The sequence below is a fragment of the Watersipora subatra genome, chromosome 4 (genome assembly GCF_963576615.1).
Source record: "Watersipora subatra chromosome 4, tzWatSuba1.1, whole genome shotgun sequence".
In the NCBI taxonomy this organism is placed as follows: domain Eukaryota; kingdom Metazoa; phylum Bryozoa; class Gymnolaemata; order Cheilostomatida; family Watersiporidae; genus Watersipora; species Watersipora subatra.
Window position 1 is genome coordinate 16,803,538 of NC_088711.1, and position 26,006 is coordinate 16,829,543.

General features: G+C 36.3%; 1 protein-coding gene across 1 annotated transcript in view; it reads right to left on the minus strand.

The window, feature by feature from the left end:
• LOC137393985 (huntingtin-like) overlaps window positions 1-25,032 on the minus strand; it is a 59,911-nt gene extending 34,879 nt beyond the window's left edge. Inside the window, exons 1-20 of the mRNA XM_068080702.1 lie at window positions 24,985-25,032; window positions 24,096-24,216; window positions 23,615-23,698; window positions 22,902-23,022; window positions 22,237-22,515; window positions 21,428-21,569; window positions 20,803-20,978; window positions 20,135-20,324; window positions 17,008-17,139; window positions 16,286-16,358; window positions 15,269-15,531; window positions 13,581-13,724; window positions 13,166-13,353; window positions 11,686-11,843; window positions 10,621-10,894; window positions 9,991-10,124; window positions 6,836-7,032; window positions 6,003-6,084; window positions 4,562-4,740; window positions 1,372-2,532 (exon numbers count right to left, since the gene is read on the minus strand). Coding sequence (XP_067936803.1) covers window positions 1,372-2,532; window positions 4,562-4,740; window positions 6,003-6,084; window positions 6,836-7,032; window positions 9,991-10,124; window positions 10,621-10,894; window positions 11,686-11,843; window positions 13,166-13,353; window positions 13,581-13,724; window positions 15,269-15,531; window positions 16,286-16,358; window positions 17,008-17,139; window positions 20,135-20,324; window positions 20,803-20,978; window positions 21,428-21,569; window positions 22,237-22,515; window positions 22,902-23,022; window positions 23,615-23,698; window positions 24,096-24,187 — 4,069 coding nt within the window. The 5' untranslated portion in view covers window positions 24,188-24,216; window positions 24,985-25,032. The remainder of the gene's footprint in view (window positions 1-1,371; window positions 2,533-4,561; window positions 4,741-6,002; window positions 6,085-6,835; window positions 7,033-9,990; window positions 10,125-10,620; window positions 10,895-11,685; window positions 11,844-13,165; window positions 13,354-13,580; window positions 13,725-15,268; window positions 15,532-16,285; window positions 16,359-17,007; window positions 17,140-20,134; window positions 20,325-20,802; window positions 20,979-21,427; window positions 21,570-22,236; window positions 22,516-22,901; window positions 23,023-23,614; window positions 23,699-24,095; window positions 24,217-24,984) is intronic.
• Between the last annotated feature and the right edge of the window lie 974 nt (window positions 25,033-26,006).

Consider the following 26,006-nt stretch of genomic DNA (forward strand, 5'->3'; position numbering starts at 1 on the left):
TCCTTCTAATCTCACAGAGACTGATTCATTCTTTACTGAATTCCTCCATCGGCATTAGCAACCGCGCGAGCAACATTGACTATCATCATATCTGAAGTGACAACCAAGATAATAAAAATAGCTGGTATGCAACATATATTACCTGCAATGACACCACCAATATTAGCCATCATATACAAGAGACCAGTTTTTATTACAAATAATGAATTCAATTGGAGTAGATTATGAGTCCTAAGCATTGAAGAATGAAGGCACCAGAAGGCCCACAGATATATTGCCTGATGACTAAAAACATTCCATTGTCTCCATCTCAAATGGCTGATGACTAACCTATTTGTAATTTGTCTATAATAATAGCATCATAGATAACTAGGGATGAACTAAGTTGTAATCCATTTATATTATTAGCATCATAACTCGTCAATTATCTATAATATTGGCACCACATGCCATCTCTTTGTGGTACTGGCATAACAATAGATTGATGACCAGCGTGTTTGTTAAGCACCTATAATTCAGAGATTTGGATAAGATAAAATATTTTTATTCGAGTTTACCACCTTACACAGTGATGCAGTTAGCATCAACTAGATGCAGCTAAAACCATCACATCTGCCCAAAAATAATTATTGATGACAAATTTTACTGTTGGGAAGCAGAAAAATTAGTGTGGGGGTAGCATAATAAATCGACATCTGTATGTTGATTTCCATGGCGTGCTTAGCATTCACAGTAGGCTTTAAAACTTCATCGATGCTCTACTATTCCTATCACTATTATTATCTTTCTTTGTAAGCATGTAGCACATCGAAGCACCCATATTACTTTTTGTATAAGAATGCCAATGTATGAATGTTTTTTACACTGGAAAGGTGTGAAAAGGGCATTTTGGGCAGCACCAGAAATTCTCATGACCGTAATATGAATTTTAATATTCTATTTTTGACGACTTAACAAGGCTTATAATTTTAATCTAATAATTATAATTGAGAAATGAGTGATATATATTCCGTGTAATAACCGTATTAAAATATATATATTTCATATAAGTGCTAGACATTCAAATTCTTTAGAAACAGCAATTAAAAAATTATATTACCATGAAAATGCATTGTAACTATAATAGACCTCAAGAGGTCAAAAATATCAACAATATTATGTTATTTCAACTCTTCAGATGAATCAACAAGTACTTCTTTCGGATGCACTAAAAGGCAAATCAGATAAAGATATAGGTACATAATACAGTCCTGTACATCAGGTGATCCATTCGTAAAAAAGAGCGCAAAATTATATTACAGACACAGTTTGTTAGTTACTCGTCGAATACAACGTAACTGCAAACACTTGATCGATCATTTGGAACTGTACCTTCCCTACTAGAAGTCGTCAAATAATTGTGCCTGTCATTATCGGACCTCACTTGCATCTCTTCATAGTTCCCTTTGTCAGAATCAATTTGTTCATACACTGAATGTTCAATGTTTTCTTTGATTCGTCCATGAATCTCCACATCCGGGACATACGCTCCGGCTTCAGACTCTTTTGCACCTCCGGCAGACTTTTTATTTGCTGAACTGACTGTGCTGACAGCATAGGGTCTGATTTGGGCCTGCTGCCTCTCACGGTTAGCATGAGAACTGCTGTTGTTATTATTTTCAAGAGCAGGAAACTTACTAGCATTCATTTTGAACTTCCAAAAGTATGTGAATATTGTAAAAGAGATTATTAAAGCAAAAACAAATAATACAATAAAAGAAATGGCTATTGCTCTCCAATGCTCGGAGGAATCTGGTTGAACAAGTTCCTCTTTTACAGTGGTTGTTGAATAAGAACTCGGCTCCACACACTCATAAAACAGGACAACTTGTGTGATGAAATCAACTGGTGTCAAACTGTTGTTGTAGTCACGTCCAATTAGATTAGAGCAACTATTGTTCCATGTGTTGAGTAAATTTAATGACCTACAAGGAGGTTTACAATCGTTTATCAGGTCCGAAATTCGTTTTCTTGTAGATCGCAGGCCTGGTTCAAGTGAACAGGGGAGTTGTGCATTGCCTTCAGCTATTTTTAAAACACGACTTACTTCTACTTGACTCCCTGCTTTACAATTTTCCTTAGCTTCTGACGCAACAACTTCCAGAGAGTTTACAGAACTCAGAGAGAGCACCGAGACAGAAATGTTGTAGGAACATATCAAGTATACAGCTGTACCAGAGTCAATCTCAGTGTCGTTTTCATTGCACTTTACCTCAAGAATTTCTGCATCCGACCAGACAATTTCATCGCAATTTCGAGAGGTTACACAGTTTTGCAAATCAGAAATCAGCAGTCTCAATGCCCCATCATCTATATGATGACTATAAGGTTTCTGCCCCTGACAGTGGTTGTAGTCAATGTCCCAACTAACAAACACATCAGTGAGTCTAATAGCGCCACCCATCTCCAGCTCATCAATAGTTATAGCGACCCCGGCAGGCACTCGGTAGGTGATGGAAAATCCATGAGCAGATGCGATGACACCAACACACACTAGCAGTAGGATTCTACTCATAGTCTCGTATACTCCTATCACACCCACCAGCTCACATCTACCTCTGCTATTTTCCAAGTGAAGACAAAGTGTACGGCTAGCGCACAACGGATATGATGAGCCAGTGAGAGGGCTCTCCAACTCGCAATCTTAGGCCCTATAGAGCCTTATCATTGTTATTCAACAACTGATAAGGTAGATGACGTCCAACAAAGATGACACAATAATAAGCCATAAAGTCCATATCTTACCTATCACAGTATGGCGGCATCACGAGTGATGCGCAACAAGCAAAGGAAAAATCGGATCATGTTTTAGACATGAGCATTTTTGAAAACCCCATAAAGCAGCGAAAGATTTTAGATGGTGATCCACAGTTGTCCCAGAAAGGGAGGAAAAACAGTGCCTTGCGTTGCCTTAAGTACTACAGCAAAACAAATGATGACAATTTTTAGCAAAGAAAGCAGAATATACATAAAAAACATCATGACATAATATCTATTTAATGGACCACATTTAAACTCATTCCTGCAACAAAATTTATGATTAATAAAAGTGTACCTCACTGAAAATGGCAACAGTAATACCATAACAATCAGACTAAAATCCTTCATATCTTCAAAACTGAAACTGACCTTAACGACAAGCTGAAATTTTTACTGACTTAACAAAAGCCAAGAGCTGCCACAGTTTTACATCTGCCTGAAAATGCATTCGTCTTTGGAAGAACACAGGTATGATAGTAGTCTAAACAACCTAGAACCTAACAACCTGAGTGCCAACACTATGCTCACATTTTTTATCCAACAACCAATAGCTAAGATCAGAATGACTGCATCAACTAAAACTGTCTGCAGCTTCACGAGAACAAGTGCTGTATGTGACTATTTAATATGATCAACCTACAACTTCTAATAACATCGACAAGATTCTGTTAAAGGCATCCTAAAATTGATTTGTCATAGTTTAATCCACAGAATTTCAACTTGTCATTAAAGACCAGCCAGCGTTACCTTCCATATGCAATGTATAATGGCTATAAGGCAATTATAGATGACCAGCAAGCTAGCTGTGCTACCCGGCGTTGCCCGGGTAATAAAAAAGTCTTTGGACAGAAAGTTGACTTGTATTTAACATATAACAACATTTGCCATTCCAACTTTCAAACTACATATCATGAGAGAAGTATTTTGTGTAATTGAAATAAAGAGAGAAAATAAAAACAACTCTAAAGGTTTTCAAACTTTGTCAAACAAATTTTAAACTTCATATCACAAGGAAAATGTTTCGTAAAGATCAAATAAATTTAAAAAAATAAGACGACTATAAAAAGGTTCAGATGTAAATGTGAAATAATTAGCAAGTAATAGCTAAATTAAGTTGATTTTGTTACGATTACAATAAAATATGATTCGGTAAGGATACAATTAATGCGAACTGAGAAAACAAAATAAAAGTCCTGAATATGTTGAATTAATTGTAACAACTCTTGCATAGAAGTGTGTGGGTATAAAAAAGGTTACTGTTCCATCAGAAGCTATCCATAAAAACTTTGGATACGACGATACTGGTACCTCTCAACATTGGTACAAATGTAAAAATGAGATATCGTACTGTCTTTGTCTGACTGAACGGAGAGATAATGTCGAAGCTCTTCCCATAAAGGTCTGTGTGAGAAGAACTGGCCTTGACCCCAGATATAGTAATTGAACCTTACGAAAAATATTTCTTAACAGCGACATCGTAACACGTGGCCACATCGGTAAAATAATCAGCGTGCGCTACAGCTATAGCCGGAATGACAGAACAGCCCAGCAAGTTTGACTCTGAAGAAGCCTTCAAATATCTTCAGCCATGCGCAAGCAAGAGATTTAAACGCATCTCCAGTTTGTCATCACAAGCATAATTAGTGAACATGAGATGTTACAGTTGGCAGCACCAACTACTGAGCATTCAGTCAACTAGGTAGACACTTCACCTGCATCTAGTCCTAATACTAGTCTCTTTGAAAATGCAAGTTATGCAAACCTTTCGTCGATTTTGGGGTCTCTGTCTGGGTTTCGTTAGCCTGTGGTTCTTGTTTACTTCCAGTCTTCTTTTTAAGTGGACTCGTGATAGCCTCCCTGGCTGCATCCAAAACAGCTTTAGGATTGGAACTGCCTATTAGACTTGTGTCTTCCAGAACATGGGCATATATATTCAACAACCTGCAAAACATAGAAGATCTTTGCTATCACTGTGAGTTAGAGATATTTCACTGGCTGCCAAAAACTTTTTTTAAATGTAGACAGCTGGCCAGTATTTGAAACTTAAGGAGTTGTCCTACCTCTAAAAGCCCTACCCCTAAAAGGGAACCTTAATATTCCAATATTAATACTATGCTGTTGTCCACACCAAAATATCCCCTAATAACACTGAATTATTGTAACCTTATTTAAACACTGTCAGAGCAGAAGAGTTTCATGCAGGATTACAAGTATTAACATCTTAACAATAAATTAGATTGCCTGTCAATCGACTTCGGCCAAATAACAAACCAATGTAGAAGCTCTTCATTGCTGATACTACAATGCAGTCTGGTATATTGCCATACGATTGCGTGTTTGTTACAATTAGCATAATAAAGTTACAGTCATGCATCGAATATGAAGTTTACATGAAAGGGTAATGTCACTCTTTACAGTAGCGCTAGTGATGGAATGCTAAGAGACATTTTACATTTCATGAACTATGAATTAGCAATTTATTTATATAAATTTTTGGTTTGTATAATACAGTATATCTTTTAAGCTGACCAGCCTCCCAACTTCAAATTTCAAAGCATCTTTTTTTTGTGCCACTTTCACTTTCTTCAACAGGATAACTACCAAAAGTTTTTTAAATAATAGCCAAAATTTTTCTCATGTCTTTCCAATATTTTGTGCTCGAGGTAGTTCATAACAACTACCAATAGCACTAGTCTTCTTGAGATCCATCACTTTAACACTGAAAGGGAACGTTTGGAGCAAGGTTTATTGTTGAGTATATTATTGAGCAATGTAAAACTTTATTAGCTGAAGGGAAATAAATACTTTTGTACTGATTTACGAACAGCATGTTTCAAGTCTCATTCAGTTTCAAGAACGTTTGGACAACGTATGCTAAAAATTACTTGAAATTTCAAGACATGTATTTGCTCAGATTTTACGTCGTGCATCAAAAAGCTTAAATGTAGAGATGATGGTGAGTCGAGGTTTGACTGTATGTCAAGTAGGTATTCCAGAGAAGTAAGAATATCAGATATATGTAAGTATAAGTAAGCGTGTCAAGTGAAGAAGTCCGATAAGTCATGTAAATGCGTCAGGTATGTATACCAAGCATGTGTATGTTAGGTGTAGTCAGTATAGCAAATTGAGCTAAGTCAATCACATGAAGGAACTAATGTTGAAGAGCATACAGTTACAAGAGTACGGTGAGAAGCACTACTCACCTTATAAGATGTGAGAGAAGCTTTTCAACATTAGGAACCAACAACCTGTCATATATACCAGGCCATCGCTTATCTTGTCCACCTATAGGAAAAATGTCAAAATTGCAAAATGTCAAAATTGCCTAACAATGAACTTACCCAAAATTTCAATATATCCGAAAGTAACAATATTTATATATTTGCAATTATTTTTGATGTTTGAGGTGATCTGATTGCGAGGATGTTTTAAAATTGAAATCAAAACAATTTGATCGTGATTAAAATGATCAAATTATTCAAAAGTGTGATCATGACAACTATAATCGCAAAGGGACCGACACAATAGAGACGCGTAACATTTTAACTTGAGTACACTATGAACTAATGATAATAACAACTAATGATGTCATTTGGAGTGTATATTTCGTCGGAGTGTTTAACCGCAATCAAGTTTTGTCGAACTTAAACTTGAAACAACAACCTGGCGGTCAGACATCAAAATCAGGTCAGACATCAGATCACATCAAACATAAAAAACACTCACAGTTGATAGACACATACCGATACTTTCAGATAAAATCCACTAAATTGTTGTGCAACTTCATCCATAAACAGCTAAGTTAGCTTTATTAGCATCAGATATATACTGCTGTTTCTTAAACCAAGAGAGACTAATAACAGGAACAAGTGAGCTTGCAAGACATACCATGGGCACAGTGTGACAAAATGGCATCTCACATGAAAGGAGAGAGAAGGGGTGGACAAAACGTAGACTTAAACTAACATCTATCATATGATGCCAGACCTGACTTCAGTATGCAACAAAAAGCAGCAAAATACAGTAGATCGCACACCTGAGTTGGTCTGGCCACGCTGTAACGCTGCAAAACAGTCTCCAGCTATGAGGCTTCCAGCCAAAGCTAGAAGGTGCTGGTGAACGGTGAGATCTAGACTGAGAGATGAGCTGGTGAGTAGGGACATTACAAGAGTAAGAGGGCCCCCTCCTGATCCTTGTCGCAGCTCATCACCCATCAATATCGATCGAAGAGAGCTAGAAAGGAGAAAATAAAATACAAATATTAAAGCTTGGAATCTTTGAACTTGAACATAATTGATTTTTAAAGTTTGTTTGTTTTGATAATATTGAGAATATTGACCATATTAAGAATATTGACCACATTGAGAATATTGAACATATTGAGAATATTGACCACATTGATAATATTGAGAATATTGACCATATTGAGAATATTGAACATATTGAGAATATTGAACATATTGAGAATATTGAACATATTGATAATATTGACCACATTGAGAATATTGATAATATTGACCCCATTGAGAATATTGATAATATTGAGAATGCTCCACAAATTCCTGTCAACATTCCTTCTATTATTTTATGTAATTTTTTTACTAATACTAAATAAACAGTGTTTTTTAACCAAACAGCTGAATGCCCGGCGTTGCATGAGTGATGAAAAGATTTTTGCATAAAAACTTTATTTTTATTTGGCCAAGTTTTTTTACCCAATGAATATGAGTAACTTAATCTAGATTCTAATTGTTTACAAAAAACACATGTATATTCAAATCTTGTTAACAAAAACTCAACTCTGTAATAATAATAAATTTATAAACTTTATAAATATATTAATTATATAACAAATATAGAAAAGTAAAGAATAACTGATAATTACAGCCTTACACAATAATACAGCATAATGGTACAGTAACGATGATTGTTCAAACGTGTGATTGATTAAATCCGGAATTACAAATTCGTGCAACTCGGAAGAAAAATATGCAAGCTAATACACAATTCAAATACTGTAATGAACTTTCCTGATAAACGTATGTAAAGAACTCAATATTAGTCTGTTGAGGAAAGAAAATTGTGCATGTTAATGTAATATATCCAAAAACAAAAAATTAAAAATAGGCAATATTCACACAAACGACAATGTTTTGAATAAAAACAGTCAGTTATAAATAAAATTAGTTTTAGTTAAAATAAATAAATAATAAATAACATAAAAAATGTAAATAAACAAAAAATAAAGTTTTGTTTGTATTCCATGATTGTGGCACGCTATCCGAAGCCAGTTATGAGCGTACATTTGGATGAACGGATGTGAAGCCAAATGCACTCTGATTGGCAGTTATAATAAGGCACATTCATTAGACGATTTTATTAGACAATTTATTAGAGTTAGTAGATTTATTTAGTGTAATGGCTAATATGCATGTCTGGAGAACTAGAGGTTGTGAGCACAAATCCAGTGTGAGGTGGTTTTTTCGTTTTAAAACTTTATCGTCATAACTGGACAAACCGACGACAAAAACTGAGATTTACATAGATTGTGATTGTTGAAACATGGAAGTATAAAAGTATATTATCAATCATTTTAGGTAACTCATTTTATGGGTTATCTAGATGTTTTGATCAAAAACTTAATTAACACATTTTAAAACTAGTACAAACATATAAGATAAATTAAATTTAAATTGTGTGACAGAGAAAAATGATCGATCAACACAGGACCCGCTCACCAATTTATATAAAGTACAAATACATATTAAGTAGCAAAATGAATGAGTAAACCATGTAAGATAACCAGTGGAAAAAGTAGAAGATCAAGGCTTTAGGTTCAAATGTTTGCACCATCCCATTGGATGCCATGTTCTGTCACAGAGTTAATTCATGGAACTCATAGAGTTAACAATTAATGCATAAATTTAACAGCTAATTCATAGACTTGATATATTTACATTCACACCGGTGTTGCTGGTTAAAGGTGTCAGCTGTGCCATAAGAACAAAAATTCCATGAGCAATAGATATTACTAGCTGGTGAGAAAACACAAAAATAAAAACCACTTGAATACACTTGAATAACAAATATTAAAGACATATGTATAACTTTATTGATGATCATGGCTAAATGTAAAACATCACGTAACCCCACAAACCTACAAAATGATTCAGCATTTATCAGTTTATCTTCAAATACAATAATATAATACCAATAGACCCTAAACAATATGACATTAAATTTAGCAATGATGTAGACCTTACCTCTGGCTTATTAGTTATGTTAGAGGTTATTGTGAAGGAAGATGGTAGCCATGTAAGATGTAGACCTTACCTCTGGCTTATTAGTTATGTAAGAGGTTATTGAGAAGGAAGACGCTAGCCATGTAAGATGTAGACCTTACCTCTAGCTTATTAGTTATGTTAGAGGTTATTGTGAAGGAAGACGGTAGCCATGTAAGATGTAGACCTTACCTCTAGCTTATTAGTTATGTTAGAGGTTATTGTGAAGGAAGACAGTAGCCATGTAAGATGTAGACCTTACCTCTAGCTTATTAGTTATGTTAGAGGTTATTGTGAAGGAAGACGCTAGCCATGTAAGATGTAGACCTTACCTCTAGCTTATTAGTTATGTAAGAGGTTATTGAGAAGGAAGACGATAGCCATGTAAGATGTAGACCTTACCTCTAGCTTATTAGTTATGTTAGAGGTTATTGTGAAGGAAGATGGTAGCCATGTAAGATGTAGAACTTACCTCTAGCTTATTAGTTATGTTAGAGGTTATTGAGAAGGAAGACGATAGCCATGTAAGATGTAGACCTTATCTCTAGCTTATTAGTTATGTAAGAGGTTATTGAGAAGGAAGACGATAGCCATGTAAGATGTAGACCTTACCTCTAGCTTATTAGTTATGTAAGAGGTTACTGAGAAGGAAGACGCTAGCCATGTAAGATGTAGACCTTACCTCTAGCTTATTAGTTATGTTGGAGGTTATTGAGAAGGAAGACGGTAGCCATGTAAGATGTAGACCTTACCTCTAGCTTATTAGCTATGTAAGAGGTTTTTGTGAAGGAAGACGGTAGCCATGTAAGATGTAGACCTTACCTCTGGCTTATTAGTTATGTTAGAGGTTATTGAGAAGGAAGACGATAGCCATGTAAGATACCAGTGAAGAAAATATGTAAAACTTTACCTGGTAGTTGAATGGGTCTGGTCAGACTTGGAATGTTGGAGACAGCTGGTGCCCATTGCGCAAGACCAGGCATACGGGTACTTAGTTGCTGGGTAGGTGGTTGACAGCTCATAGAGGGCATATACTACTCCTAGCTGCAAATATTCAAACACAAATATGTCAAGCTTTAAACAGGAGAGTCACAATAATATGACATTCTGGTAGAGATAATCTTGAATTCGTTTGCACTTTATTAATGAATGAACTGTAAGTAATAGATTATCACTGTTGTGTCCTGTTGAGTCTGTCTATCAGTATCAGCATAGCAATAACATATCTGAACTATCGATATAAGTGTTAACATAACAATAACATATCTGAACTATCGATATAAGTGTTAACATAACAATATTGTATCTGAACCACCTATCAGTGTTAGTATAACAACATTGTATCTAAACTACCTATCAGTGTTAACATAACAACGTTGTATCTGAATTACCTATTTGTGTTAACATAACAATAGGGTGTCTGAACCATTGGCAAAAATATTAAATGTGGACAATGTTATAATATAGGCATGACTGTAGCTTTGTAGATTTTGTAAAACTTTAAGAAACTATAAAACAGAACTGGCAAAGGGCAGCCCACCTTGGTATACTGGGAGGAAGTGGCAGAGAAAGCATCGACCAGTCGGTAGATAACCTTGCTGAGCACCGACTCGACGCGTGCCTTGCTAGGCTCAGAGGCAACGCCGGTCCGAGGGAACGGGTATGGGAACGGAAGGCCATGTAGAAATGGTGGACACTCCGTGGGAAATTCAGACAGAAAAGGGTAGAGCAGATCGGTAAGTTGGCTATTCGCTCGGGCTAAGAGCACACTCTGGTGAGGGTGGTCTGATCCGTAAAACAACTTTGGAATGAGTCTAAAATACAGGTATGGTAAAAACAATCATACCGACTGTCAGTTATGAAAGACAGATTAAACTAAGTTATCCTGTAAATTGTACTCAATGCCCTGTCTTTATCAACAAGTGATTCTAAAGCACGGCGCATGAACAAGCCAGTAGGTTGTTACACAAAGGCATAGATGATTGGTGACACTATCTACAAGTGACATCTAGTCGCAATGCTGTGTTTAATGGTTTTTATTCTTATTGAGAAATTATTTTTCACACGCTCCAGAGTGAAAATATTAGTTTGAGATACGGTAGTTTAGGCATTTCAACAAGAGAGTTATCAGCTCTTACATATCTAAGATAACTCCTAACCATACATTAGTTACATGACGTCAAGTATACATGTGTATACGTTGATTTTACAGATGATTGTAGTAGCTCTAAATCGACATTTCGCGACTTCAAAAAAGTGACAACACTACAAGAAAAGCATCTTTTCCAACGCTATCCGTTTATTTATTTTGTTTTGCAATCCCCGAGAGCTTTGTCAAGCTCTCGGGGATTGCAAAACACATACAGTATATGTATTTATTCTGTTGGTACTGAAAGTGTTAACCTTATTTTTGTTTAATCGCACCCAAGCCTTAAGGATCCCCTATGAATTGAGTAGTCATTTTGATTTAGTAACAGCAATGCCGATTTAACCAACAAAATGTCAAGTTATTTTCACCTCAGACTTATGTTTTGTGTATGCCCAGAGCTACTTACTCGCTGTGATATACTACCACTAAAAGCAAGCCCTTAACATCATTACTTACTTGACGAGTGATATGCCTGCTGCCTGCCTGACCCTGTAATCGCTGTCTCCCAACAACTTTATCACCAGCTCTTCCATTATGACTGTCTGAATGCTGCTGCCAGAAGTGAAGATGAGCGGCAGCATGTCAAGCTCAGAAACAAGTTCTATCAAGTCAACCTGAACATATTCAACAGCGAATCACCAACAACTCCAATACAAACTGTGCTATACGTAAAACCAACTCTACAGGCTATTCAAATCACATGAGCTTTCAATGGAGTTGTCTGTTTACATGTAGTAACACAAAAATATTCCATATATATGTACCTAAGCGGTTGCCACATTTATCGCTTGCATATTTGTTGGGCTTGAAACTGTTGATAATCATTTCTGAATTTAATCTGAAGCTCAACTGAAATGCTACAAATAAGTTGCTAAAAATATGGCCAGACCAAACACTCACCCAACAGTTACGACAAATATGTGTTACACAGTTTTCAACCAATTAGCTTACGCGATGATAAAATATGCACCATGTCAACACAGGCGATTTAGCTAGGTGACAGGTGAAATTAAATTCATAGAGATAACAGTTAATTCAAAGAGTTAACAGCTAATTCATAGACTTGATATATTTACATTCACACTGGTGTTGCTGATTGAAGGTGTCAGCTGTGCCATGAGCAATAGATATAACTAGCTGGTGAAAAAACACAAACCACTTGGATACACTTGAATAGCAAATATTAAGTATATATGTATAACTTTATTGACCACAAACATACACAATGATTTAACATTTACCGGTTTATCACAGCAGAACGTCACAACAGCAGATGATATAATACCAATAGACCCTAAAAACTATGACAGTCCAGCAATGATGTAGACCATAACTCTAGCTTATACTGTAAGTTATATAAGAAGTCATTGAGAAGGAAGATGGTAGCCATGTAAGATGTCAGTGAAACTTGTCAGATGTCAGTGAACTTTACCTATCACAGATATTTGTATCACAAATATTTGATATTTTTTGCATAAAATTTAATCCTAGAAATACGGTACTTTACGAATCGGCATAGCTTGTCAACTTAACCAGGCATTCCCGCTGTTTATTACTGCTATTCAGACTCTGCTAGTAAGTAGTAACTGCATTTATTATTAACGATATTTATGATATAAAGATAACAAGTATGGCATTTGTCTTATTTTATATTAATGTAAACTAAGGAATGATCAATGACGTCTGCCGATGAGTCTTTCTGGATAGCGAGCCATATGCGAACAGGGTTTACAGTGTTTATTGCTAATGTTAAAATGCTTACTTAACTGCTTAATATTTCTGCTGTTTCTGCATCATATAAGTGTGACCTTCCAACAAGTATCAAAACAGTCACAGATACCAAAAGCTATCTGTGCATCTACTGCCTTGAGAGGAAATTGATAGAAAGAGGAAAAACCCAGCAGAAGAATTAGCTCAGGTTTAAATATTGTCCTACCCTGACAAGCCAGTAGCTGTTGGCGGAGTGCTGAAAGGATTTATCTAGTAGCTGAATTCCGCTTTCATGATAGGAACTATTGAGTAAGCTGTTTACACACGCTCGAACCGCAGATAGAGCTAGTCGTATGCCCATAGAGTTATCATTGTCCAACAGTTCCGTTAGCATTTGAATGTAGCTCTCCAAGTCTGTACAAAAAACATGTTAGCTAATGCGCATGCTCAATGCATATGATAAACCTACTACTCAGGTTGTTAGGGAAGTGGAATGAGACGACTCCAAAAAGGTAAACACGTTATTGTGTTTTGAAATGATCTAAAAAATCTTTTCTTTTTGCTATGAGACATGCAACAATTGAAAAACTCTAACAAAAGACAACTTCAAACAGCTAAAAACTGAGGTCAATTGTAGTAACCTTGATTATGCGTGTCGTCTTGGAGATGCTGTGTACTCACTCGAGCGTGAATCAGATTACCCAATACTAGGGCAACCGTGCCCTGCAGCTGAGGGTCAAGGTGACTGTGATACAGCAGTATGTCTGATATGCACTGGCCAGTATCTACAATAGCACAAAAAGCGTGTCGATCACCCAATCCACCTTGCGAAATATTGTGGTGGAAGCCAGCCAGACCAAGGGCCGGCAATTAACTTAGTTGGCTTGGCAAGACCACAACTGCCCAATAGTATGACCCAGAACAATGAGAAGAGTCTAATAGTTACATTACCTAAAGAAGGGCTTGCTATACTTCTGCTCCGGATGAGAAGATTGATGATTGCATGCAATTCACTTGTAATACTCACTGTACTACTAATTACCACACACATATCAATAGTTGAATGGCCAGCATTACACGGGTAATAGTAGTCTTTGCACAGAAAATTGATTTGTATTTAACATATAACAATATTTGCCATTCTAACTTTCAAACTCCATATCATGAGGAAAAATGTTTGGGCAGATCAAATAAATTAAGAAAGAAATAAAACAACTGTAAAAGTGGTTAAATGTAAATGTGAAATAACTAGCAAGTTATGGCTAAATTAGGTTTGTTTTGCTAAGTTTACAATAAAAAATGATTTGGAAATGATACAATTAATACCAACCGAGAAAACAAAATAAAAATCCTGAATATGTTGAAATAATAATAACAATTTATGCATAGAAGTGTGTATGTATAAAAAAGGTTACTGTTCCAGCAGAAGCTATCCATCAAAACTTTGAATACAACAATACTGGTACCTCTCGATACTGATACAAACGTTAAAATGAGATATCGGAATGTCTCCGTCTGGTACTTTGTCTGATGGAATGGAGAGAGAATGTAGAGACTATTTCTACTCGAAATAATATAATTGTCCACAAAAAAAGTATTAGCTTTTACTGATTTAGCAATCGCAACTTACGAAAAACCGGAAATAGAAGTGTAACTCACATTTGAAATTGAAACGGCACATTTTAAAATTATTAATTAAAATAAATACGTAACAGTTGCAAAAAAAGTTAGTTTTTAACCAATTTCACAAAATAAATAAAAAATTCAAAATTTGATTAGTTAATAATCAAAATTGCACATTTGGCATGCACTTTTGCCACCGTATGCGTGTTCATACTGTATACGGTATATGATAAGAGTCTTAGAATGCTAAGGATTGTATAGTGCATTTCAAACAATGCGTTATTTGAAACAGGCTGCAGTTGTGATCTCCGTGTGGTCAAATCGAGCACGCGGCGAGCTTTTGATCCTAAGATTTTAATAGCTATAACTAAACAGGCAGACATCCACAAAGATGACGACAAACTTCGAGACTTATAGAAATAACTACAACTGATTGTGATCTTGTGGAGTGTTGGAACAGTTGTGTTAAAGTAAAGGTTCAGCTGTAACTAGTTTTCAACGAAAGAAGTTGTCTATTGAAAAATAAACTAGCAAAAACTGTAGCCAACGAGGATAAGAAATCTAATAAGAGAAACCACAATACATGTAAGTCCCTAATTCTACTACAAAACTTCTTGTGACTGACTGATGAGCGGTTTTTCATGCAGCAAGTTTAGCTTGTTGTTCCAACTATTGACAACAAAAGCATCAAGCGATGGAGACTCACCTGACTGTTCTGAAATGTAGAGTCGAGCTTGGATGCTCTGAGGATATATTCTCATTATATGACTCATGCAGGAGAGAGCCAGAGACTTTATGCTGACCCTAACCTCCCTGTCAGGAAACAGTCTTTCCTCGGTGTTGCCAGTCAGCAGAAAGGTCTGGCAGAGAAGACGGGCTGAATACATGATAGGTGGTTGGGTAGAATCTGTGAGAGTTCCAATATGTTCTGAGTTCTTAAAACCGTCGGGAGATGAGCAACTGTCACTTCTGCAATTCACAGTCTCGAGGTTAAAAGTGATTTCTTCACAAAACAATTATATGCTGATGCGAATTTAGAGATACCACAATGCTTCATAAAAAACCAGCCATGCATTATGGCCCGCTTTTTCTTACTAAAGTTGTTCATAAGCTGCTCTAATTTCTATGATCTTCATACAGATAAGTCACTATATGTGACACCACAAATACTTACCACAAATACTTACGACTTCAAAACATTGTGAACAAAACCAAAGTCTGAGCCAAAAATCTCTGCTCTAAAATTGTCCTGACTGGTCACTTACACGCCAGCACAATGTCAGAGCTCTAAAATCGTCCTTTCAATTTCTCCATTAAAGTTAAGCTTCACGCAGTTTCCATTTAGTTAATATAAACCTGATATAGCAATAACTTATTCTGATATGATACTAGTAGACAAGAGTAGTAGTCGATAGCCTTTGAAGTGGAAGACTACATATACACATAAAATGATAAATACCGGTTAAAAATTGTCAAGTTTATTGTAGTAGTTCCTCGGTGATATACACAGTTGTTGATACAGTGCCTTAAGCATATGTAAATATTTGATTTATCAACATGCAGTGCTTTACTGACAACAAAGATTAACAACGAATCAATTGTCCCACAAGCATATGAAAATCATATAATTTACCCAAGGTAAAGGAATATATCAGCAATTTAGAGTGAGTTTATAACACTTATATTAAAGGAAATTATAACTGAACTCAGTGAGTGATCTTACACAGGAGCTGACTCTGTGAGTCTGTTAGGACTGTTTCGTTGTGGTGCATCTACACAGCTTTCATCTTTTATTCCTGAAACAGTACGGAAATGTGAGCAAGCATAGATGACACCAAGCATAGATGAAAAGTGAACCAAAGTTTTTATTAAAGAATGAAAGTAAATACACCGAGGCCATATTATTCTCAAACGATTACGACTTTTTTATTACCGGGGCAACGCCGGGTAGTACAGCTAGCTGTGCTACCCGGCGTTGCCCGGGTAATAAAAAAGTCTTTAGACAAACAACTGATTTGTATTTAACAATTTACAACATTTGCCATTCTAAATTTCAAACTACATATCATGAGAGAAGTGTTTTGTGTAGTTGAAATAAATTAAGAGAGAAAATAAAAACAACTGTAAAGGTTTTCAAACTTTTTCAAACAACTGTAACCCTCAAACTTCATATTATGAGGGAAATTTTTGTGCAGGACAAGGGTACAAGAATGAATTGGAGGGCATTCTTCTTCCTGCTTCAAGCTAGGCTTGAAGATTATGATAAGCGCTGCCCACGTGTCAAACTGTAATACACAACACACTGCTAATGCTAGTTAACTTACTAACCATCCAATCACAACACTAACTTACATAAAAAGATTTTAGTTACCAGCTCTTACCGTGTCATACAAAGTCACTCTAATACACTAGTGCTGTATGTAATCTAACAACCAATAGAATTACCTAGTGGAGAAGTCTGTGGGTCAGTCGACAGGAAATCGGACTGCAATGACAGGTTTACATTCAGCTCATCTATTGGTGGATTAGAGTCTGTGTCAGAGATTGCAAGCTCTGGTTCGCTGACTGTCGCACTCGCTGCAACATACATGCATTACTATTAGATCTACAAGAAAACATTTCGACGTACTGTAATGGAAGCAGGAAAGACACCTTTACAATGCACCACACCAAATCTTGACCAACAACAAGCTTGTGATCAAAACCAATATATGTATATTTGCATATATAATGAAATATATTTTTGTACACATAAAGCCAAGTGCAAAGGGTCTGTCTTCCTTTTTTGAGAGTCTTCCTATATACTGGCTAATTGTGTCTTGACTCCGCCCTCTTCCAAACTGCTCAGTTTTTCCATTGGAAGCTCAGCCAGTCAGCCCGACTCAAGCTGACCCGAGGCGAGAGTCGGCCCGGACACAGGGTTAGCTGGCTCCCATCAGAATACATCTATATAACCCTTGGCTTTCATACCGCCTTATTTAACGGTTGACTTGCACCAATATTCACATTACAGTTATTTGGTATCAAAAGGTTTACCATGTCGTACTCTGCTGTGTTGTAGGTGCAAAATATTTGGAAATGTGATTACAAGCTCTTAAAAGCTCAAAGACGAACAGTTAATCGCCGCCATCATGAAACTGCCATAGATTAGAATCTCTTTCCAAAATGGCTCAAATGGGACGTAATTAAACAAGATGGCTTCTGTTTACACTTTCATGCGACCTCATTCGTCGAAATATTTTCACAAATATACTTCACGCATTCAATAAAACCATGTCTATTGTCCTTACGCGTCTATTGCATCATCATTGTAATGCTGTCACTTTGAGCACTGATATCTCAAAACCTACCGTGAAAATCCATTTAATTTTTTAACCTTAGCTCGAAGGAGTGCATATCATTCTCTGATAAACACAACGAGCCTGTTGGTCACATGTGATAGTCAAAAAATGCTGCAGAAATCATTCGCGCTGTTTGGCAGGAAGTATAGGCCACATGATCAGATTACGACTAGACGATTAGACCAAGTCGAAACAAAACTGTAAAGTAGCGAGCATCTAGATTTGATACGGGCTTTTCTGTAGAACCCGAAGTGTTTGTCATAAACTAGTGCTATGAGACGTTTTATATCGAGCCTTTTATTGGCCTTTCAATTCACACGAGAACATCACGTGTCAAAACAATAACTAAATGGATTTACTACGTCAGAGAAATAAACTGATTCCAATCTACGGCAGTTTCGTGATAGCGGCGATTACCTGTTCATTTTTTAGCTTTCAAGAGCTTGTAATCACATTTCCACATATTTTGCACCTACAACACAGCATAGTAAGACATGGTGAATTTTTTGATAGCAAATAACTGTAATGTAAATTTGGTTGCAAGTCAACCTTTAAAATGGAAAGCACCATCTGCCAACTCTAACAGTGGCACTAAATTTTAAATTTCAAGCCCTTGGTTAGAGTCAGTGTTGTAAAAGTGACTTACTTCAAACACCCTGGTTAGAGTTAGTGTTGTAAAAGTGACCTACTTCAAACACCCTGGTTAGAGTCAGCGTTGTAAAAGTTACCTACATCAAGCCCCCTGGTTAGAGTCAGTGTTGACAAAAATCACCTACTTTAAGCACCCTGGTTAAAGTCAGTGTTGTAAGAAGTGACCTACTATCTCATCTTTACTTCTACTATTATTCTCTTCTGGTTTTTGTTCAGCTAAATTTTAGTGAGAATTAGAGAAAAGTGCAAGAGATATCAGCTGCAGCTCGGTGTAGCGGTTCTGCAGTTAAGAGAGAACAGATAATCAAGAGCCAGCCAGCATCTCACTAAAAATACCGATTATCTGCTGAATCAAGCACATCTTACATGTGAATTAACACAAAATAAGACCAATACTACTCTTATCCCTTCTTGCAGTCAGTCAAGGCGACTAAGGCAGTCTATGGGTGTGGTTTGCAGAAATGGTTACACTTATCACTTATTCCATTGAGCTGCATGTGAATGTCAAAGTGATTTCTGGCTTTCGCTGAGCCAGAGTCATTCTCTCAACAGGAAGGATATGGTGTCCAGCAGAGAAGAACAGGTAGAGACACACCAGCATTTCCGTCCTGATGCAGTGGCTGGCCAATTGATAGGTTTGTTTATCTTCGCCCTATAGCAGCTGCTACTGCGCATCACTGGCATAGCGCAGTGCTTTTACACATGCTGTTTTTGGTTCTGTAACTTTACTCTCTCCGTTTGTATGAGAGTTTGATGATTTAGTTGCCCTGGGCCTAACCCATATACAGGTAGTACCGGAGTGCATGTATCACTGGTAACAGGCTCACATAGCCTGACCTTTGCAAATACTAAGAAAGTCCCACATAGCTCACAGAACTCACTTCCTGTTGCTAACTTGTATCACTACTGCTGATCAAGCGGCCAGCATGGCTCCGAATGGCAAACATGTAAACCAAGATCAAGGCCACAATTGCCAGTCTTACAAAAGCTTGCTAAAAGTTATCTGCTGGCATTGTATAGGTTCTTGTCAAACACCTATCTTAGGACTCAAAAACTGATTGTTCTAGACTCAGAGCTGAACATAGAAGGATAAGATACCAGCACAAATACACTGAGAGCGATGAGTTTGATGTAACTTCATTAACTATAAATAGCTCGTGATCCAACCCAAGAGTAGTTGAAGAACAAGTGTACCTGAGCCATAATGTCATTGCTTTTAAATGACCACCTGGATGTAAGAAGAATGCATTAGTAGCAGCTAAAGTGAAAGTAATAAAACATCTTACTTATGGTCAACAGCTAAAGTGAAAGTAACAAAGCACCACTACTTATTGTCAACAGCTAAAGTGAAAGTAACAAAGCACCACTACTTATGGTCAACAGCTAAAGTGAAAGTAACAAAACACCTTACTTATGGTCAACAGCTAAAGTGAAAGTAACAAAGCACCACCACTTATGGTCAACAGCTAAAGTGAAAGTAACAAAACACCTTACTTATGGTCAACAGGTAAAGTGAAAATAACTAAACACCCTACTTATGGTCACAGGTAAAGTGAAAGTAACAAAACACGATTACTTACGGTCAACAGCTGCCAGGGTTGCCTCATAGCTGACGGCAAGAACGGATGTAGAGATGGACCCAGGCATGAGAATGAGGTCGATGAACCCTGGCAGCGTCGGAGTCTTTAGCAGTTGCTGATAGCATTCGAGAGCTGCCGTAGTGATAGAGGGATGGGCCTGCTGCAGGCAGTGGACAATGAGCTCAAATAGCTGCAATATACAATTATGAATGCCTATCAATGAGCTCTTCAAGAAAGTAATGCCATACTACATATATTTACCAGCAAACAATGCAGTTACCAGCAAGCCTATAAACTAGGTAACTTTAGTTTTTTCTATTCATTGGATGAGCTAGAATTTAGAACTTTGAGACAGCAAGAGTTAATTTTGGTAGATAAATACAGAGGTGTTGCAAAGGCTAACTGGCGAGAGTCTAAACAAACTGTAGGACTTGTTAATGTCGGAAGGAACCGGCCAGAGAAACCATATCATGGGAGTAGCAGACTCGGAGGGGGGGGGGTAATTGACCTACTTTTCTCTACGTATGCCTCATTGTTCTGTACATTTTTCAATGAAGACAAACAAACTCAGCCTGTCCTGCCAACTTATTCTCTACACTGACTCAAACTAATCATAATCTTTGAGACTAGAGGCGGATGTGAGTGGACACCATCTATCACCAACCTACCATGATGGTGGTGTCAAGTTTGACGACACTCTGCACATCGGTGCCTGACATGCTAGCAGCAGTGGTGACTTTCTCATTGTCGAGCAAAGGAATAATGAGACGAATGGAGTGCAGGCAGCCGAGCATGATGGGAAGGTTCTCTGACGAGGTGCTGTGCATTATTGGTAACACCATATCTAAGGTACAAAAGTGGCTAGAAATTATCATGACATCAAATACGAAAAAAAAACTAGCTTGCTCTGAAGTACATGTCCCGGCATGTCTATAATCTTAGCCAAAAATTTTAAGACTTTCACTGATCCCTTTTATCTCAGTGGATGCGTTATCAAGTGTGCTATTTAACAGAAGTATTAGCTGTCGGGAATGAATAGCGTCTTCCTTAGTCAAAATATTAAGCAAAATCTTAAGCAAATATTTGATTTCCTATGAACATTCACATGACACCTTAAATTTATTAGGAGCCAGTGCAACCTTGGAAATGGCCTATTTACAAAAAATAACTTCAATAATCAACAAACTGAGAGTTCTCCTAGGCCATATGGCACTGATAGTCTGCAAGCATGACAACTATAGACAGGTACTCATTAGCTGTAACTTCCAAATAAAAATTAGAATTTTTACGTACCGAGTACTTGCACAAGCAGCCAGCTGAAAAACTGAAGAGGTTTTCTTGAATGGAGGGCAATGAGTGAAGCGCAGGTTGATCCAACCCTTCTTACGACAGCTGAGGTGCTGCAGAGATTAGTAATGAATGGAGCCAGATATGCCTGCAACATGTAAGTGTAAAATTGAAGATGATATGATACATATTCACGATTTTTATTTTGTTTTCACAGTTCGTATTAATTGTATCAGTACCAAATCATTTTTCATTGTAATCATCATAGTAAAACAGACTACCTAGCCATTACTTGCTTATTATTTCACATTCAAACACCTTTACAGTTGTTTTTATTTTTTTGTAAATTTGTTTGAACTGCGCAAAACACTTTTCTCATGAAATAAAGTTTAAAAGTTAGAATGGTAAATGTTGTAAATGTTGAATAAAAATAAATTGTCTGTGCAAGAAAAGTTTTTATTACCCAGAAAAGGCCGGGCATTCATCTAACAGGGGATATGTATAGAGATACCCCTATGCATCATTTTCTCTTCCAAGTATGGCAAGAGAGAAAGGATATTTTTAAGCTAAAAATGGGACTTTTGTTGTTCAAATTAAATTTGACAATTTGCACAGACTTAATGATAAACGTTATATGAAATTTTTTATGAAATACTAATCAAAACCTTTACATAACTTTTTTATGTTATATGGAATGTGCATTACAGGAGGTATACGTTATAGGAGCATCTACTGTATTTCAAAAGAGACATACCAACAATGGTAGTGAAACACCTGTAAGTCTCAGTAAGTTGTTTAAAGTATTGATAACCTACCTTGACCTCCGAATCAGCAGCAAAAGACATGAGAGTGCTAGAGATGTTGGACATTGCAGACATGAGGCATTCCTGTAGAGCCTCTTCGTGTCTCTCCGCCATCTTCACAACACATGTTAGTAAATTGACTACAAAGGCTCGACGTTTCTGTGGTCGAATGAGAGGTGCAAGCTCAGCAAATCTCCAGAGGGCACTTCTCACACACCTAGAAGGTCCATTCTTTTTCAGCTCCTTGTAAAACTCAATCTGAAGCCTACCGAGGTTGGTATCCAACAAGACCTGAGGAACAAATAGATCATCAATACGAACCAAAGTTGGCTGGTTACTGTCACACTAACAAAAGAGGAAATGGCAAGGAATAGCAAGTAAAATCAATGAAGTCACACAAACTAAGGTGACGAGTTGAAGAAAACATTTGATGCAAATCTTCCCCTTCCACCTAATGAAATTACTGTTACATAAGTGATAAATTGTTATGTAAGTATTCATACTCATGGTTTTGAAAAACATTCAAGCCAAGGGGGTTAAGTAGTTAGCTAATAAAGTTTAAAAGCTTCACAAATGTTGGGCACACATTGCAGGATTAGAAAAGACTCAGAGATGATCATCCGCAACTTAATACCAACATAAAACAACATATTCCTTATCCTGATTATAGCTCTTACCCTTGTGATACGGTTGAGGCATTCATCTGACACCATCCGCACATCTGATTCCTTATCATTTGCATAGGTTAGCAAGGTTTCTATCACTATTCCGACAAAGTTGGGAAACTCGGGAGTCGCCCTGGAATGTATGGACAGCTTAATAGGTTGTGTTAGACAGATAAATAGATACAGTCAGACCTCAATTTATGATCACCACTATATTAGAAATTTCCAAAATTGGATGTAAAATTTGAGCAAATGCTTTGACATACAAAGCAATTTTTTACATGCGACATTTCTTAAAAATGACATTTTGTAAGTAAAAATATTAACAAATATATGACAATTTAAACTACATCTAGTGTTTGTTATATAGAGTTGAGCAGAGTATTTTGATCATTTACTCCACTACCAAACCTACGGATTGCCAGCCTACGCTTCAGTTCATGGGTCTCTAAGGTACAGCAAATATGAAATTTCTTTATGCTTATTATTAATTTAATAAATTTGATTTTACTTATAATTTAAGTTTTAACACTTTTCTTTATTCCTAATTGAAGCATTATCATTGTTTTTTTCACTACAACAAAATAAAAAGCTCATATGTATTCTTATAAAAATAATTGCTCCAGTAAACAACAATATAAAAGCATATTAAGCATCGTCAAGCTAGGTTTAACCCTATGTAGTCGAACATAAGTAACTTGTATAAAGAAGGAATGAACTATTACCTGACAATGGGAGAACAGATGCAGTCCGCTAATGTATTGCAGCCAGTGATTTTCTCTTTGTTACCAAGTGGTTCAGCCTTCTTTCTACAACCATAAAACTTGGTAAAGATATCCACATGCAAGTTGATGAGCTAAAGCTCTTCTGCTTCCTCAATTTATACTATGATCTCTTTGATAGCTGACTGTCACATATGCTTGACATCACAGTGATTTCAAATAATATTTTGTCATTACAGTTACACAAAAGCGATAAACCGTGCTATGACTATTCACCAGAGATTAGGTACCAGAAAATGTATTGTCCTATGATAAAATGGTGGAGTCCCTAGGCACTTTCTCATAAAGCAAAACAGGTAAATGCAGAGCCAAAAATGATTTCAAGGATTTTTAATTATCCAAATGCTTTTTAGTATTTCACAGCATAGATGCACTGAAGTTATCAACGCTTTACGGGTCTGATTGGAGAATATCAAGTATGTACTTAGAAACTGTTAGAGAATTGTCATCCGATGGATCCTGCTGAAAAATCCTGAGTGTTTCTAAGGCCTTGATGAGCTTGTCTACTGATCCCATGTTTATCAGCTAGCTGAACATAGCCACATCTGCAACAGAGCAGCAAGCATCTATCTTTGCAGCACTATCATGCGACACATGCATTATTCAGGCACTTTCCTAATACACTTTTTAACCAGTTAACAGTGAATTTTACTGATAAATAAGTCAACTTTTTCCTGTTTTGAAGGACTTCATAAAGAAAAGTCTCTTTTTCAAAGCTTAAATTGTATTTAGCTCTACTTGAGAATTCAGCTTACTTCGACAAGATACTGCAGTTTACTGTGTGATAAAAGCATAAGGTTGTAACATACCGCAAGTAACGGCTTTTCCCACTTTCGCATTAATTCAACGTCAGCACTGAACCCCTGTTATTTTATTATTTCACCTCCTATTAATGTTACAAGGCTTTTAGTCAACACTTTTCAGATTTTCGACAAATAAATTAACTAATCACTTTGTGAACCCGTCATAACACAATTTTAAAGCAAAACGACGATGTACTATTCGTTTCTAACGCTAAACATGTACGTAACACGAATAAGAATTCTAAAGGATTTGAAATTACACTTTGCAACATATATCTTTAACTATTGATGCGATGATATTATAATAATGTCATTATTACAACCACAATAAAGCCAAACTAGTAACTCAGGCTGATATGCTGAAATAAATGTTTATTGCATTTAGCGCAGCTATTTAGTATTTGGTGGGCGTGAAAGCTTGCAAATAGAGACAAGTATGCTAACAAATGTGATAGGGCTTGCTTGATATTTAATTCTAATAATAAAATTTTAAAGTCAGAGTTGGCTTACTATTGTTAAGTCATTAATAATTCTGCACAAACGTCTGTTAGGGGCTTCACATCTAGAAGAGCGTCTATTAGACCAAAACTGCGACAAGGTCATTCGAGTGTCACAAGTAGTAGCAATTTGTCCGATGATAGTTCGCCTTGACGTTCGAATGTAAAAGATTCGATTGCAGGTAGGATAAGAAAGCTGAATGTTGCGTGTTAGTAAAGGAGTTGTCCACTCATTTTGCTCAAAGTCTGCCTGAGTAGGCAATTTAGGCAAAGCATTGCCAAGACTTGGCGTACATATACAGCATCGTGAACACATATAACACATTTATATATTTTCCAATAGATTCAATTAACAAAAACAGGTTAAATCAAGCAAGAGCAAGCAATCAGCTCATACGAGCATACTAGTTGATAATTTGCTAATCATTTTATAGATGATTTTATAATTTGTTTGTAACAAATTATAAAATTAAATAGAAATTACAAATTTCTATTCCATTTGACTGTGTTTTATTGATAATAAAAATTTAGTATTTCACAATTATAATATGACCTAGTTATTCAAACTCCAAATACATGTATGTGTATTTGGAGTTTGAAGTCAAAGTTTTTAGTTTGGTAAATGAACAACATTAAAAAACTCTACATGTATACTTTTTGGCAATTAAGTTGTCACAAAACCTTGAATATGCTTTGTGTTTTTGGTATAAAGAGGTAACATGAGAGAATGTCAATCCAAAATTGTGTACATCTTAATATGCCAATCCTCTTTAACAAGTCAAGGTGTGTGACCAGCGATACAAAGTAAGCTATCGCAAAGGCACCTTAGCCAGTGAATGAACAGAACTTAGAGTTTTTTTAATATGAAATATTTTGGAACAAAATAGCCATAAAAATGTAGAATTTTTTCCCATGAATTTTTTCGCCACAGTTACTTAAATCAAAGAGATATAATTTATATTGAAATGTTTCTTTTCAGATACTAAGTAGATGGACATAGCAAATAGATATACTTCAGTTGTGCAGAAACTTTTA